The sequence below is a fragment of the Phyllobates terribilis genome, unplaced genomic scaffold (assembly GCF_046119375.1).
Source record: "Phyllobates terribilis strain yellow unplaced genomic scaffold, ASM4611937v1 Scaffold_1__5_contigs__length_1240528914, whole genome shotgun sequence".
In the NCBI taxonomy this organism is placed as follows: domain Eukaryota; kingdom Metazoa; phylum Chordata; class Amphibia; order Anura; family Dendrobatidae; genus Phyllobates; species Phyllobates terribilis.
Window position 1 is genome coordinate 895,521,040 of NW_027362761.1, and position 17,996 is coordinate 895,539,035.

Consider the following 17,996-nt stretch of genomic DNA (forward strand, 5'->3'; position numbering starts at 1 on the left):
AGAGCAATTTCAGAAAGGAAGGAAACATGCGTGATGTTGTGTGTTACTAAAGAAATGTCCATGAAGATTCTTACCCACTGTCTGCTGTACATAGTTCCTTCTAAGTTATTCTTCAGTACAAAGAAGTTTATTTTTGAACTGTAGTCTGCCTCGATTAATTCTGTAATAACTGGTCCAGGCCAGCAAAGTACCATGCGGTCTGCAGAGGCAAATAGCTGAGATAATCAAAGTTCACACACCCAGCCAAGACACCCATTTTTAAGTTGGGTGCCGGGGCGTGGAAGATGAGTACCTCACCCATGACTACCACGCCACGTTACAGCTCTTACCAGCATTACCCCTTTCATGACCATTTTAGAATATGGTGCCCCAAACATGCCCCCCCACACACACTGAGTATGGTATCCCCACAGTGAATCGCCCCCACAGTTTCACACTACACATATAGTTTACTACCTGTCAGTGTGATACCCCACTCTCTCAAGGCTTTCCTTGAACTTCAGTCTCGGGCACTGTATGACAAGCTCTATGGACTGTCTCTACCTTAATTTTTTGAAGGCAACGTACTTGTTTAAAAGCAAAATGGAGAGAATGTAGGGAGATTTATTGAAACTGTCTAAAAGAAAAACTGTTTTTGTGACTCATAGCAACCAATCAAGGTTCAGCTTTGAGTTCTTAAAGAAGCACTCCCATCTATATATTTTTTATTAAATGTGTGTGTATATGTGCATGTAATGTAGTGTGAGTGTATTAATATACTCCCCTACTGCTGCTGTCTCCGATGTCCAGCGCCGGCCTTTTCCACTTCTCATTGACATTAACCCTCTGCAGACTGTCCAGGTCACCCTGCGCTCTGCATGACCAAGAAGTGGCTTTCATAATGTAATCCTATGGAGCGTTAGAACAAGGCCGTATAGGCTTACATTGTAAAAGAGTCTGCAGAGCGGTGACGTCACTGAAAAGCGAAGCTGAACAGCGCTGGACACCGGACAGTGGTAGATGAGTATGTTAATACACTCACACTACATTACATGCATATGTACATGACGCGCCCCCTGGGCCTGTGTTGTGCAGGGGAACCTGGAACCGGGCCTGTTGTAGAATGCTGGGGGTTGTAGTCTCCGTGTGGCGGTGACCCGGTCCGTGCCCAGGGTGGTCAAACCAGTGGCAGTCTTAATGTATAGCAAATGTCCGACTACGCCACCCGTGGATTGCGGTCAGTGGGGACCGCCGCTGCGCTGCCGACCGCTGAGGCTGATGTTGTTTGCGCAGCCGAGTATGGGATAACTCCCCACGGGAGAAGTATTGCCTCAGGGCAGCTAATGTGAGAGATGATGGGAGTGATGGTGTGAGGGTCCCAGTGCTAATGGTGTTGGTGCGGCAAGGAATCACAGAGACGTGTGGTGCAGTTCAGGGTCTTTACTGATGGTATAAGGCAGACCCTCCCGGGAGTACTGGCTAGCATAAGGGGCCTGGTCAGTCTGCGAGCAAGCAGGAGTTCCCCTGGCCAGGTGGAGTTGTAGGCCTCCCCGTTTATCTGCACTCTTCCTGGCTACCTTGCTGTCAGTGGTTACAAGTAGCCCACGTCCCTGAGTATACCGTGTGGTGCTCACCCGTATGGCTGGTGACTTGGGGCCTTCTGTTAGCCTCCGCTCCTGGATGGCGGCGCTGGTCCCTTCTTTGTGACTGAGCCTCCGGGCTTCTATGGCCAGAGGACCTGGAATCCCCTGCCGGTTGGTTTCTGCTGCTGGGTATATATCAGTCCCCACAGCCTCGGACTCCTGTGTCCGGTTTTAGTAACTTCAGCCAGGGCAAGCTATATCTGTGCTCACAGCCCCTGGCCTTCAGCTGCTGCTCCTACAGAGCTCCTGTTCTCACTTTCCCTCTCCAGGCTCTGACTCCTCTGCTTGTTCTGCAGGCTCTGTCTCTGTCTGCAGCTTCACTCACTAATCCCGCCCCAGACCCAGTATATAAGGGCAGATTCCTCCCCTCCCAGGTCTGGGTGGGCCGTGTTGCATGCTTAGGGCTCCTGACCAGAGAAACCTCCCACTTGCTCTCAGACATAATATCTCTGTTACTGTGGCAACCAGACCCCTGGGGTGTCACAATCCCCCCTAGTAAATTTTAGTACTCCGGGACTAAACACATTTTTAAAACATAATAACAGGGTATAAACAATAATACGATAACATATTTACAAGAAGCTTTAGTTCTTTAAAGGTCACGGCGTGTCCGCAACCGGGTGTCCATATCACCCAAGGTGAAGTTTTTAAAACAAGAGGGTGTCCATGTCACCCAAGGTGAAACTTTAAGCGAAGTAGGGGACCTGTCCAAAGCAAACCTCTTGCGTTGGCCTTGGGCGTGGCTGCAAGGGTAGACTAACTACTTTGGGCCGCAAGGAGGTCACGCCAGACAGGTTTTCTCTTCCGCGGCCGTCTTCGCAAGAGGCACCATGGTGCAACTATCTACAAAACTGTTCCGGTTATCCAGCGTCCATAACCTGTTAGTCCATAAAAATCTGCAGGGTAACTGAGAAACATAATTAATAACAGGCAACAAACATAAACCATAAACAGTTAACAGATAAATTCACAGTGCATTAGTTTAGATTCTCCAGCGAGCGGGCATCTGACCTCTAGTGACTCTAGTGGACCTACGGAGCTCACTAACTGGTCCTGCACTACAGGGTGTAGGAGGTGTTATGGGTAAGCTGGGCAGCTGTCTGCGCACTCTTTGGCTCACTAGGGGCACGGCAGGCTCACTACTAGCAGAGGGTTGATCCTCCTGTACTGCTGGTGTGGACTCTTCTGCCTCTTGGGCCGGCTGCTCTTCCAGCTCTACCGGTTCCTCTGTAGGCACTTGCGGGGCTGGCTGGAGAAAGGTGAGGATGGGTACCACGACAGCGCCATTTACTTGTGTCCAAGACCGGGGGAAGTCTCCGAGTACGGTACTGATCATTTCTTCCCTTTCCTCTGCGGGTTGAGGGTTTCCTTGATCTTCTTCAGGGCTTTGCAGCTGCTTGGGACACTTCTTCAGGTGGTCTCTGGAGACAATGGCTGTGGTTTCTCCTCCATCCTTACTGATTACGCAGATTTTTGGGTTCTCATGGCTTGATGGCAGTACAGTGTACGGGTCCTTCTCCCACTGGTCGTCCAACTTGTGGAGCCGCCTCTTCCTCTTCAAGACCTGCTCTCCAGGTACCAGGGGAACAGCGGGAGCATACTGGTTATAAGCCTTCTCTTGCCTTTCTCTAGCTTGAGACAGACTTCGCTCGACGCTCTCCTGTACTTTCCGATACTGCTGCTGCCGTTCTGTATCCCAGTCTGCCTCTGGCGAGGTGTCCTCAGGGGTCAGGACTCCCATATCCAGGTCAATAGGCAGCTTACCAGGTCTTGCTCTCATTAGGTAAGCCGGGGTACAGTTGGTGGAACCTACAGGGATGCGGTTATACAGGTCCACCAGATCGGGCAGTTTCTCAGGCCACAGACTGCGTTCTTCCAGGGGCAATGTTTTTAGCAGATCTATCACCACCTGGTTCATCTTCTCGCAGAGTCCATTGGTTTGAGGGTGATAGGGCGTTGTTCTTATCTTCTTGCAGCCATACAGGTTGCAGAACTCCTGGAAGACCTCCGCTTCGAAGGCTGGTCCTTGGTCTGTCAACACTTGGTCCGGGTACCCGTGTGGACGGCAGAAGTGCTGCTGGAAGGCTCTAGCTGCTGTTTGAGCCGTTAAGTCCTTGACCGGGACCACCACCAGGAACCGGGAGTAATGATCAACGATTGTGAGGGCGTAGACATACCCAGATCTGCTTGGAGCCAGTTTCACATGGTCCAGGGCTACCAGTTCCAGTGGCTGTCTGGTGATGATGGGCTGCAGGGGAGTCTTCTGGCTGGCTCGGTCTTTTCTTCTCAGGTGGCACGGGCCACAGTCTCTGCACCACCTCTCGATGGCTCCTCTCATGCCTACCCAGTAGAATCGTTCACGCAACAAGAACTCCAGCTTCTTTCATCCGAAATGCCTTGCTCCGTTGTGGTATGCCTCCAGAGCCATAGCCGCGTCTCGTCTTGGGACCACTACCTGCCAGGTCAACTCATGTGTTCGAGAGTTAACCATTCTCCGGCACGGCTTCTCCCTGTAGAGGAACAGCTTACTTTTCTCCTTCCACAGTTGCTTGGTCTCCTCCGGAGCATCTGGGTCAAGACGGGCATCGGCCTGGGTCAGCATTTCCTTCACCAAATGGACTGCGGGATCACTGTCTTGCGTCTCCGCCCAGTTGTAGTGGGGCAAGGGATTGAACGTCACGGAGCGCCTGTCCTTCACACGGTGGGAATACAGGGTAATCCCATGACGGTGGAACGCAGGGAGCTCAACTTCTTCCAGATCTTCTGGATCTTCCCCTACGTCCGGTAAGTTTGGCATTCTAGACAGGGCATCCGCGTTGGCATTTGAGCGTCCTGCCCGGTATTTGATGGTGAATTCAAAGTTGGACAGGCGGGCCATCCATCTCTGTTCCAGGGCACCGAGCCTTGCAGTGTCCAGGTGTGTCAACGGGTTGTTATCCGTGTACACGGTGAATTTGGAGGAGGCAAGGTAATGCTTGAAACGTTCGGTCACTGCCCACACTACTGCCAGGAACTCCAGCTTGAATGAGCTATAATTCTCAGGGTTCCTCTCCGTGGGCCGTAGCTTTCGGCTGGCGTAAGCGATTACCCGTTCTTTCCCTTGCTGGATCTGGGACAGTATGGCTCCTAGCCCGATGTTGCTTGCGTCCGTGTGGAGGATAAAGGGCTGGCTGTAGTCTGGATATGCCAGGATTTCATCCCCCGTGAGGGCCATCTTCAGCTGGCAGAAGGACTCCTCTTCCAGCTTTTCCCACCTAAAGGGCGGCTTCTGGTTTTTGGCTTTCCGAGATTGACCTATCAGGAGGTCCTGCATAGGGGCTGCCATTTTGGTGAAACCGGGAATGAATCTTCGGTAGTAGCCTACCAACCCGAGGAACTGCCGCACTTCCTTTATGCTGGAGGTTCTTGGCCAGTCCTTAATCACGGTGATCTTATCAGGGTCAGGAGCCACTCCGTCAGCACTCACCACGTGTCCCAGGTACTGCACCTTTGGTTTCAGGAGGTGACACTTGGAGGGTTTCACCTTTAGGCCGTAGTTTGCCAGAGCTTCAAACACTTCTGCCAGGTGTTTCAGGTGGTCCTCGTAGGTCTTGGAATAGACGATGACATCGTCCAGGTATAACAGGACCGTCTCGAAGTTCCGGTGTCCCAGACAGCATTCCATCAACTGTTGGAAGGTTCCTGGTGCGTTGCAGAGCCCGAACGGCATACAGTTAAATTCGCTGAGACCCATCGGGGTGGTGAATGCGGTCTTCTCCCGGTCCGCCTCTGCTACAGGAACCTGCCAGTACCCGCTAGTGAGATCCAAAGTAGAGAAGAAGTCAGCAGATTTTAATGCAGCTAAGGACTCTTCTATCCTTGGTAACGGGTACGCATCTTTGTGTGTGATACGGTTGACCTTCCTGTAGTCTACACACATTCTCATGGTGTTGTCATTCTTTTTCACTAAGACTAGTGGAGCTGCCCAGGGGCTACAGCTGTCCCTGATTACCCCAGCCTCCTTCATGTCTCTAAGCATCCCCTTGGCGTGTTGGTAGTGTGCCGGGGGTACGGGTCGGTATCTCTCCTTTATGGGAGGATGGTCTCCCGTGGGGATGTGGTGTTCTACCTCCTTTACTCGCCCGAAGTCTAGCGGGTGTTTACTAAACACTCTCTCGTACTCTCGAACCACCCGATAGACTCCCTGTTTCTGGTGTGAGGGAGTGGAGTCAGTACCCAAATGCAGTTGCTGACACCAGTCCTCCATTGGCTTCTTAGAGCCGTTACCTTCCTCTGGTTGAGATGGAGGCAAGGGTTCCACGGCCTGTACAGAATTCTGGTTTATGGTGAACAATTTGGCTAGCGTGGCATACCGGGGCAGGTATACTTCTCTCTCCCCGATATTTATGATGCGAACGGGCACCCTCCCATGGCGTACATCGACCACCCCCCGTGCCGTCAAAATGGTGGGCCTACTGTCTGAGTAGACGGGTTCTACCATTGCTTGGTAGTCTCTACCTCTTAGACCAATAGCTGCCCGGCACCAAATCACCATCTCACTTTTTGGGGGCATGGCAATAGAGAACGGGTCACACATTCTCACGCTACCTATCTCACCACCAGATAGTTCCACCTGTTGCCGCTTCATCAGTGCCCGGATCTCTTTTTGGAGCACACGCTGCTGGCCGGAACTGGCGTTCTTGGCAACCTGCTGTAAAATGAGAATCACCTCTGCAAGACAATTTTCAATCACATTAGTTCCCAAGGTTATTCTAGGGTGACTCTCATGACGGTCTATGTCCACTATAATCAGTCCTTGTGCCGCCAGTTCGACTTTACCGATCTTAATGGTCACCTCTTTGAATCCCACCTGCGGCACGGGCTGACCATTGCTGGCGATGATACTCAGGTCGTCACCTGGGTAGCGGGTTATGTCCGAGTCATTCCAGTACTGTTTAAAGAGCACGTACGGGATGGTGGTCACCTGTGACCCAGTGTCTAGTAGGGCACTCATAGGAATGCCACCCAGTACCACAGGCAATATTGGACGTCCCCTTACGTATTTATCACGCCAGTTTGATGGGCCTGATGGTCTTATGCCTGGGGGTTGGCCCTCTACCCCAGGTTGTGCCCGTTTAAATGACAGTACCTTGCCACATGTCCGGGTTGATTGCAGCGGCAGCAGATGGGTCGTCCGTCCTCGTTGTATCTGTCGCTGGGTCTTCCTCTGGCCGGTGGGGTCCTCCTCAGTCGGCGCCACGGGACGTCCTCCGGTCCAGATGCCAGCTGGATCTTTCCTGGAGAAGAGACCTGTAAAGACTACACAGTTCTGGTTAGCGCGGCAACGCTCTTAGTCAGCTCTTGGACCTGATGGTGCAGGTCTGTAGCCGGGTCACTGTTTAAAGCCTGCGCATCAGCTCCCACAGGCCCTGCAGACAAGGGCGCCGTCTCCTGGTGATAAGTGATAGCAGGGTGCCTGTGGGTCACAGCGCCACCTGGTGCCGGTTCTCGGAGCACCCGGATGGCTCTGTCCTTGAACTGTGCAAAGTCCAGGTCAGGGTCCTGTAAGGCCATTGCCCGCAACTGGGTTCGGTGGGCATTGCACAGTAGACCCTCAATAAATTGTTCAGTCAACAGCTTATCTTCATTTCCCACGCTGTCAGGGTCTGCCTGCTTAATGGCTCTCAGGGTCTCTTGTAGGTTTAGAGCATAGTCTCTTATACTCTCATGTGCCCGCTGTTTACACCCGTAAAATCTGAGCTTTATTTCGGCTGAGGTGCGGGTATCAAATGTGTCTTTCAGCCGGGCTAGTATTTCTCTGACAGTCCTCTTCCTCCCAGGGGGCCAAGACTTTACCTCCCTTTGGGCTGCCCCGATTAATTGGGCCACCAAGATGCTCACTTTTTGCTCTTCTGTGAGGGGGTACACCTGGAAGAGGCTATCCAGTCTTTCTCTAAAGTCATTTAGAGTATGTGACTCCCCTGAGTACTGGGGTAGCCAGGTTGCCCCCCGGATATAGGGCATGGTGAATGGCATGACTGCTGCAGCGGTTGCGCTGGCGGTGGCTGTGGCAGTGGAGCTCCCCTCGGTATCCGGCATCCTCCTCCCCCCTAGTGGACCGTGGCCTACCTTGCGATGCTCTTCTTCCGTAGGCCGCGGCTCCGCAGTTGATCGTCGGGGTTGAGGACCTGGCGTCGCGCTCCAATGACGTCAGCGTCGCTCTTCCTCCCTTCCAGGACCTTGCGCAGCGTCAGAGCGTGGGGCGGAGCGTGGGGCGGAGCTTCGGATCTCGCGCGCTTTCGGCGTCCACACCCCTCTTCTTCCCGTGCGGCGTCCCGAAGATGGCGTCCGAAGGCGGGAAGCAGCTGCGGATGGCGGGAAGAAGGCAGAAGACGGCGGGAAACGGTCCAAGATGGCGTCTGATGGCGGGAATCGGCTCCGGATGGCGGGAAACGACTCCGGACGGCGGGAAACTTCACCACAGGTAAGTATAAAAGTCTCTTTTTCAGGCACGCAGTACCCGGTGGTTGCGGGCACGAAATCCTGCCGACTACGCCAAAGTTGACGCGCCCCCTGGGCCTGTGTTGTGCAGGGGAACCTGGAACCGGGCCTGTTGTAGAATGCTGGGGGTTGTAGTCTCCGTGTGGCGGTGACCCGGTCCGTGCCCAGGGTGGTCAAACCAGTGGCAGTCTTAATGTATAGCAAATGTCCGACTACGCCACCCGTGGATTGCGGTCAGTGGGGACCGCCGCTGCGCTGCCGACCGCTGAGGCTGATGTTGTTTGCGCAGCCGAGTATGGGATAACTTCCCACGGGAGAAGTATTGCCTCAGGGCAGCTAATGTGAGAGATGATGGGAGTGATGGTGTGAGGGTCCCAGTGCTAATGGTGCTGGTGCGGCAAGGAATCACAGAGACGTGTGGTGCAGTTCAGGGTCTTTACTGATGGTATAAGGCAGACCCTCCCGGGAGTACTGGCTAGCATAAGGGGCCTGGTCAGTCTGCGAGCAAGCAGGAGTTCCCCTGGCCAGGTGGAGTTGTAGGCCTCCCCGTTTATCTGCACTCTTCCTGGCTACCTTGCTGTCAGTGGTTACAAGTAGCCCACGTCCCTGAGTATACCGTGTGGTGCTCACCCGTATGGCTGGTGACTTGGGGCCTTCTGTTAGCCTCCGCTCCTGGATGGCGGCGCTGGTCCCTTCTTTGTGACTGAGCCTCCGGGCTTCTATGGCCAGAGGACCTGGAATCCCCTGCCGGTTGGTTTCTGCTGCTGGGTATATATCAGTCCCCACAGCCTCGGACTCCTGTGTCCGGTTTTAGTAACTTCAGCCAGGGCGAGCTATATCTCTGCTCACAGCCCCTGGCCTTCAGCTGCTGCTCCTACAGAGCTCCTGTTCTCACTTTCCCTCTCCAGGCTCTGACTCCTCTGCTTGTTCTGCAGGCTCTGTCTCTGTCTGCAGCTTCACTCACTAATCCCGCCCCAGACCCAGTTTATAAGGGCAGATTCCTCCCCTCCCAGGTCTGGGTGGGCCGTGTTGCATGCTTAGGGCTCCTGACCAGAGAAACCTCCCACTTGCTCTCAGACATAATATCTCTATTACTGTGGCAACCAGACCCCTGGGGTGTCACATACACACATTTAATAAAAAAATATAGATGGGAATGTTTCTAAAAAACTGATTTGGTAAAATGAAAGCTGTGCTGTGATTGGTTGCTATAGGCAACAAAGAATTTTTTTAGATAGGTTTCATAAAATACTCCATGGAGTTTTGATGTATTTTCTGTGGTGTTTCTTAGCCAGATGTTCTATAAAGTCTATAGTAAAATATTTACTATACTATGCATATGCTATTTTTTTCTGATTTTCCAAAATAGTTGATGCAGAGTCCCTATAATGTTCAAATCATCTACTGTTAGAGTATAAATCTAATTTTATAAGACAAACCTCAAAATGATAACGGTATTTTTTTCAATAGTAAAAAAAACTCAAAATGTTCCAAAACTCACTGTTTCAAATTATTATGCACAACAGAGTTTCCAAACATTTTATAGGTTGTAAAGAACTAAAATGGAAATTTGTTGAATTTGTAGCATTAAGAAGTCACACCTTCTGACATCAAAATCTTTTCTAATCAAAAACATCTTAATAGGCCAAGTTACATGTTAACATAGGACCCCTTCTTTGATATGCATCCATTAAACTTGTGAGTTTTTGGATAATTTCTACTTGAATTTCTTTGCAGGATGTCAGAATGGCCTCTCAGAGCTGCTGTTTAGTTGTGAACTACCTCCCAGCCTCATAGATCTTTTAATTAAGGATATGCCAAACAATATCAATAAGATTGAGGTCAGGGGATGCTGGTGACCACTCCATGAGTTTCTATCCTTTTATGCCCATAGTAGCCAATGACTCAGAGGTATTCTTTGCAGCTTGAAATGATTTCGTTACTGATGGCACGGTTCTTTTTTAAGAACCATGGAAGAAAGTGGTTAGTCTGGCACTGTATATACTTTGCCGAGGTCATTTTTCACACCTTCAAGGGGCCTACCAGCTCTCTCTCAATGATTCCAGCCCAAAATATGACTCTATATATATCTCCTTGCTGAAATTGCAGCCTTGTTGAGACATGATGGCCATGCACTAACCATCCACTACTCCATCCATTTGGACCATTCAGATTTTTACAGTTCTCATCAGTAAAAAAAAGACTCACAAGCCCACTGGAACTGTTTCTGCTTTGAGAACTGTTTAGGGGCGGCCAAATAGTAGGTTTATACACGACTGCAAGCCTCTGGAGGATCCTACACCTTGAGGTTTGTGGGACTCCAAAGGCAACAGCAGCTTAAAATATCTAATTGCCCATATGTAATGGTATTTTAGTATTTGATCTCTTAATCCAATTGAGTGGGAGAAACCTTCCTCATTATGCCTTTATCTGCCCGAACTGTCTGTGCTCTGTATCAGCCACAAATCTCTTCACAGTATGATCATCACGCTTAAGTTTTCGTGAAATACCTAATGTTTTCATACCTTGTCCAAAGCATTGCACTATTTGACACTTTTTCAGCTGCAAAGAGATAACTTTTCTTCCCCATATTGCTTGAAACCTGTGGCCTGCTTAATAATGTGGAAAGTTCTTCTTAAGTAGTATTTCTTTAATTTGGCTCACCTGTCAAACTAATCAGCACTGGTGTTTGAGATTGATTTCAGTGATCCAAATAGTCCTGAGACACAATTCCATCCATGAGTTTATTTAAAAAAAACAAAAAAAATCTTTGTGACACTTAAATTCAATGTGCATAGTAACTTGGAACACAGTGTATGTATATAGAGCCCTTATTTAGTATTTTTATGGGTAGTGCTATATTTATATTTGTTGCATATACAGAAATGTGTATCTTTTATTTACTATAACACAAGTTCTTCATTTCTACACTATAAACACTTTTTTTTCCAGCTTGACCAAATTTTAATAGATGACCTGTTACCTGTAATGAAAGATGATGCACTACTGTCTTCCCATCCAATTATTGTCAGCGTCTCAACCCCAGCTGAAATTACATCTGTCTTTGATGCCATCTCATATAACAAGGTAGGAAATTAATTACCGTACATTTATTCATCAAACTAATGTAAAACAGAATACATGCATTTTATTTATTTACCAAGGTTGGAAATTTTTCACTATTTCTTTCTATCATTTGCATTTGTTTATTGTCACTCTTTTCTGAATTATGTTTTGCCGCATTTGTCATAGTTGATTTCTTGTAGATTTTTTTTTGTCAATTTGGCAATATTATATAATCCCATAATATAATCAGACAGTTTACAGGCAGGAGCAATTTAGCTAATAAGACTGCAAAGTTATCAAGATCACTGCCTTTTCGGTGCCAATTTTCCCTCACCCCTTAACCCCTTCATGACCTATGACGAATAGATACGTCATAGTCGTGTCCCTCCCTTTGATGCGGGCTACGGCGATGAGCCCACATCTTTCCTGGCACATGACGGCTGATTTGTAAAAAGTAAAAAAAAAATGCTTTAAAAAATATTAAAGAAATGTAAAAAATATAAAAGTTCAAATCACCCCACTTTTGCCCCATTATTCAAAATAAAACAATAACAAAAAAATACACTAATTTGGTATCGCTGCGTTAAGAAATGTCTGTTCTATTTGTACTTTGTGTGCTAAAATGTAAATATTCTGTGCTTATTATGAATTTATAAAATGTAATAAAAATTACAGTTATAAAAAAAAGAAATGTCTGATCTATCAAAATATAAAAACACTTAATCCGATTGGTAAACGGCGTAACAATAGAAAAAATCAAAACCCCAGAATTACATCTTTTTGGTCGCCGCAACATTGCAATAAAATGCAATAACGGGTGATCAAAACATTGTATCTACCCCAAAATGGTAACAATAAAAATGTAAGCTCGGCGCGCAAAAAATCAACTCTCACCCAGCCCTGGATCCCGAAAGATGGAGACGCTACGAGTCTCGGAAAATGGCGACATTTTTTTTTCTTTTTCACCACTTAAATAAAAAAGAACCTATATGTGTTTGATATCTGTAAACTCATAATGACCAGGGAATCATAATGCCAGGACAGTTTTAGCATTCAGTGAATATTGTAAATAAATAAAAAAATAAACAATTGTGGAATTGCACTTTTTTGGCAATTTCCCCGTACTTGGAATTTTTTTCCCGTTTTCCAGTGCAGTATATAGTAAAATCATGGTGTCGTTCAAAAGTACAACTCATCCCGCAAAAAAAACAAGCCCTCATACAGCTATATAGACAAAAAAATAAAAAACATATGGCTCTGGGAAGAAGGGGAGGAAAAAACGAAAACACAAAAACGGAAAATTGCAAGGTCGTGAAGGGGTTAAGATACCAGCACACCTACTGAAAATTGCTAATAATGAGGCAGGTTTATCACTGCCTTTACACCAGTTCTCCAGCATAACTACATTTAAGAAGTTATTGCCCTTGTGGTATTCATTGACATATTTTGTGCCAAATTCTTTAAAATGGCGCACACTGTCTATGAATTTAATGCAAAATCAAAAATGCTATTTATTTTTTTCATTAACTGTTTTTTTTTCAACTTTCCATCAGTAAAAGTTGCAAATACTTTAAGGCACCTTTCAGACGTCAGTGTTTTGAGTATGTGTGGTGTCCATTTCCACACATACTGGAGACACTGACACACGTAGATCCATTCAAATGAATGGGTCTGTGCACGTCAGTGTCCATGGGCAAAACACGCTGACATGTTCGTTTTTTTCTCGCAGCATGGGCCGCAAAATGTCCCACACATGTGCACAGTGATGATACATGGATGACATCCGTGTGTTATCAGTGTGACATATACTGGCGCCTGGGAATCAGCAGTACAGTTAGCGCTGTTCCCAAGCGCCGGGTGCTGAATGCTGCCCTCATCATTGTCTCCTGCTTGAGCTGTGATCAGCGTGAGCAACGGACAATGTGGAGAGTAGTATTCTGCTCCCACTGTGTCCTGGGGGAAAAATAAGAATAAAATAAAAAAGTCCTTATACTCACCTGTCCGAAGATGTCCCCCACTGTAATCCTCCTGACCGCTCACACCGAGAAACTGGGGAGAATGACTCGCTCCATCGAGCGGGTCCTAGACCTCTGCTGAGCTCACCGAGCGGTGTCCTGTGACTCACTGAGCTTAGCACAGAGAGGGGGGCCTCTCGCTGCAGCGAGTCATTCTCCCCAGCTCCTCGGCATGAGCAGTAAGGTGAATTACAGTGGGGTACATCTTCAGACAGGTGAGCATAAGGATTTTTTTATTTTATTCTTATTTTTACACCAGGACACAGAGAGAGCAGAATACTACTCTCATCATTGTCCCTTGCTAGTGCTGATCGCAGCGCAAGCAGGGGGCAATGTTGAGGGCAACGTTTAGCACCCGGCGCTTGGGAACAGTGCTAATTGTACCTCTGATTCCCAGGCGCCGGTACGTGTGATATGGATGAGGCACACGGGCGGCACATGTATGACATGTGACACACAGGTACACATGGACACGTATATCTCCAGTACTGTTTTTTCCAGTACCGGAAATATCCGGACGTTTGAAAGAGGCCTTAAAAAGAAGTCGCAAAAATGTGCCAAATTAAAAACTCTTCCAGGCACCTCACTCCAAACTGGCGTGAGATGCACCAAAAACTGCAATATTTGGTAAAAGTCATGTTTTTCAATGATATGTCTAAAACATGCATAAGCAAAGTTGTTCAGGAAAAATAAAAAAAACGTTAAAAAAGAAAGACAACTTAAAAATTGGCGAAAAACATATATAAGACCCAAAAACTAAAGCCAAAACCAAAAATTGAGCCAGAGCATATGTTGGCATAATTGCAATGCACAGGCGTGCATTCACACTGTGGCCTTTTAACAAACAGGACCTAATAAATAAAATAAGTAAATACCTTGTAATAAGTAAATAAATAGAAATAGTACATATAAATAACATAGGTTACTTAGTTAACAATGTTTTGATCAAAAAAGTGTAAACGTCCTCCCACCACAACAAGGTGTACCCCAATCGGGACGATACCTAACTCTTGTACTTCACCTCAGTATGTGTCAGCAGACATAAAAATAGATAAGGGCAGAGCAGGACCCAGACCCGACTGTTCAGATACCTACCCAAAGTTATATAAACAAAATGAACAGCCCAAAAAAGGGGGAGCCTCTCCTCTGTTTCAACAAAGTACAAAAAACTAAACCAAATAATAATAGGTAAATAATAATGGTACATGTGGAGAATAATAAGATGCAAAAACTAAAGCCAGTAGAAAGGAGGAAATTACTCTGGAAAACGGGAAAAACAGCAATGATGAATCAAGTCTATATAGTTTATGCCAAATGCCATACAGTGCATTGTGAAAGTATTTGGCCCCCTTGAACTTTTCTACCTTTTGCCACATTTCTGGCTTCAAACATAAAGATATAAAATTCTAATTTTTTGGGGAAGAATCAACAACAATCGAGAAGTGGAACAAAATTTATTGGATATTTTAAACTTTTTTAACAAATTAAAAAATGAAAAGTGGGGCATGCAATATTATTCGGCCCCCTTGAGTTAATACTTTGTAGCGCCACCTTTTGCTGCGATTACAGCTGCAAGTCTCTTGGGGTATGTGTCTATCAGTTTTGCACATCGAGAGGCTAAAATTCTTGCCCATTGTTCCTTGCAAAACAGCTCAAGCTCATTGAGGTCTGATGGAGGGTGTTTGTGAACAGCAGTTTTCAGCTCTTTCCACAGATTCTTGATTGGATTCAGGTCTGGACTTTGACTTGGCCATTCTAACACCTGGATACATTTATTTTTGAACCATTCCATTGTAGATTTTGCTTTATGTTTGGGATCATTGTCTTGTTGGAAGATAAATCTTCGTCCCAGTCTCAGGACTTTTGCAGACTCCAACAGGTTTTCTACCAGAATGGTCCTGCATTTGGCTCCGTCCATCTTCCCATCAATTTTAACCATCTTCCCTGTCCCTGCTGAAGAAAAGCAGGCCCAAACCATGATGCTGCCACCACTATGTTTGACAGTGGGGATGGTGTTTTGAGGGTAATGAGCTGTGTTGCTTTTACGCCAAACATATCATTTTGCATTGTAGCCAAAAAGTTCGATTTTGTTTTCATCTGACCAGAGCACCTTATTCCACATGTTTGGTAAGTCTCCCAGGTGGCTTGTGGCAAATTTCAAACGAGACTTTTTATGGATATCTTTGAGAAATGGCTTTCTTCTTGCCACTCTTCCCTAAAGGCCAGATTTGTGCAGTGTACGACTGGTGGTTGTCCTATGGATAGACTCTCCCGCCTCAGCTGTAGATCTCTGCAGTTCATCCAGAGTGATCATGATCCTTTTGGCTGCATCTCTGATCAGTCTTCTCCTTATTCGAGATGAAAGTTTAGAGGGACGGCTGGATCTTGGTAGATTTGCAGTGGTCTGATACTCCTTCCATTTCAATATGATCAATTGCACAGTGCCCCTTGAGATGTTTAAAACTTGGGAAATCTTTTTGTGTCCAAATCTGGCTTTAAGCTTCGCCACAACATTATCTCGGACCTGCCTGGTGTGTTCCTTGGTCTTCATGATGCTCTCTGCACTTGAAACAGAACCCTGAGACTATCACAGAGCAGGTGCATTTTTACGGAGACTTGATTACACACAGGTGGATTCTATTTATCATTACCAGTCATTTAGGACAACATTGGATCATTCAGAGATCCTCACTGAACTTCTGGAGTGAGTTTGCTGCACTGAAAGTAAAGGGGCCGAATAATATTGCACGCCCCATTTTTCAGTTTTTTATTTGTTAAAAAAGTTTAAAATATCCAATAAATTTCGTTTCACTTCACGATTGTGTCCCACTTGTTGTTGATTCTTCCCAAAAAAATTAGAATTTTATATCTTTATGTTTGAAGCCTGAAATGTGGCAAAAGGTAGAAAAGTTCAAGGGGGCCAAATACTTTCACAATGCACTGTATTTATAAATTTACCTTTCTGATACCATGCATTTAATAAAATGAGCAGAAATCACCCAAATGCTGTTTTTTGTATAAAATCAGTCAGATCTTCACCAGTCTGCCATATTGCTGAGGTCTTTCGCATTGGCAGCAACACTTCTAGTGGAGAATATCCTACTACAGACATGTAGATTCTCTCTGTGCCACTGTACAGTCTGAATAGTGAAAATGTACAGAAAATGCTTATATTTTTTTACAGGGAGCATCCATTTTAAGAATGCTTGAAGATTGGATTACGCCAGAGAAATTCCAGTTAGGATGTCAGGTACAGTATTAGTCTATTTATCCTTGCTACAGAATATCATTACACTTCTGGGCTTCAACTTAATTGGTCCCATTTCATAATGTAAAAGTAAGTCAATTTTAGAACTTTTTAGCCTATTTTTTTCATTATACAGTATGTAATGTTTATTTTTAATGAAAGGGTTTGTCCACTACTAGAAAAAAAAAATCCATTCTCAATTACTATACTCCCCCACGGAAAATGTTAACAACCTATACTCACCTCCGGTGCCAGCACTGTCCCAGTGTTTTCAGTGATGGGTCTCCCAGGGCTCACATGACAGTTTTATGTCAAGTGAGCCCTGCGGCCAACCAGTAGATGCTGATGGGCCATTTCACTATCATCTCCTTCTCATAATTGATACCGTATCCAGAGAATGTCTGAGAGCAGCAAAAGCTCTCACTTCTTCCAGATGTCAGTTTCATCTGAAGAAAGTGAGTGTGAAACTGCCCATCAGTGGCTACTGAGTGACTGCAGGGCTCACATCAAATACCAAACAGTAAAAAAAAAATTACACATCCTTTATGGGCATTTTAAGTGTTAAAGGGAACCTGTCACTGGGTTTTTGCCATCTAATTTGAAAACCGTGTAATGTACATCGCTGGAATCAGGGATTCTGCCCTTACATCATGCTGATTCCAGATGGGGTTGCTAAAATCTGGTGACAGATTCCCTTTAAGTTAAATGGAGAAGTTAATGTAATTGTTGGGTTTCCTAGGGCAAACACAGTCTTAAAATCAATAAATATCTGAGAATATAATTGAAACTGGACTACTTACGATTTACAAGGATTATAATGTCTTTTATACTTCTTAGAATTTTCTTGTTTGTGTAGGCAGCATATAATAACTTTATTATTCCTACATTAGAATTACCTGAAGAACTATCATTTCAAGAACGCCAAAACAGATGACTTCTGGGGTGCCCTTGCTGAGGTGAGCAAGCTAACAAGATTACTTTTATTCTGGTTGCTACTGTTTTATAATAAATTTTCAAATAGTGTTTTCCTTCTAAAGCAAGTGATAGCATATCACTAGGATAGAGCATCACTTAGTGATAAATATGGGTCCAGCCGGCAGGATCTCCATCGATCCTTAGAATAAAGGAGTTGCAGAGCTAGTAAAGTATTTGTGCTCCTTTGCATTTTCTTCCAGCTGTGTTGCATTTTCCTTCACAGTACGTGGTTAAATGGGTCACTATCCAGGCAAAATGGAACCAAGGAAACTTTGTTGCATTGTTCTCATAGGTGGGTATACCATAGGTCAAACCCCACTAATGGCATTTTAGAGTGATGTGCCATAGCATTATATGATTGCAACACTGGGGACCTAGATTAAAAAGGTTGTCCGGTCCAAACCGATAAGTCTGTAGTCACTGTGTGTGACTGCAGACTTAAGAATCCCTCCAGCACACGCACTGTGTGCTGCGGGGATTCTCCGGTTTCTAAGTTGGGACCGGAAGGTAGGTATAAGTTATACATATTCCCGGGCAGAAGCCATCTAATAGCTCTTGTATTGAGCAAGGCCGTGTCCCATCGTGTCCAGT

At 46.1% G+C, this 17,996-nt stretch overlaps 1 protein-coding gene across 2 annotated transcripts in view; it reads left to right on the forward strand.

Annotated features, from left to right (window-relative positions):
• Positions 1–17,996, forward strand: part of ENPEP (glutamyl aminopeptidase) — a 114,637-nt gene that overhangs the window by 48,503 nt on the left and 48,138 nt on the right. For both annotated transcript variants that reach the window (XR_012247455.1, XM_073640848.1), the window contains exons 7-9: positions 11,055–11,189; positions 16,368–16,433; positions 17,321–17,386. Coding sequence is in view for 1 of the 2 variants with exons in the window: in XM_073640848.1 (XP_073496949.1) it covers positions 11,055–11,189; positions 16,368–16,433; positions 17,321–17,386 (267 nt within the window). In the remaining variant the exon portion in view is untranslated. The remainder of the gene's footprint in view (positions 1–11,054; positions 11,190–16,367; positions 16,434–17,320; positions 17,387–17,996) is intronic.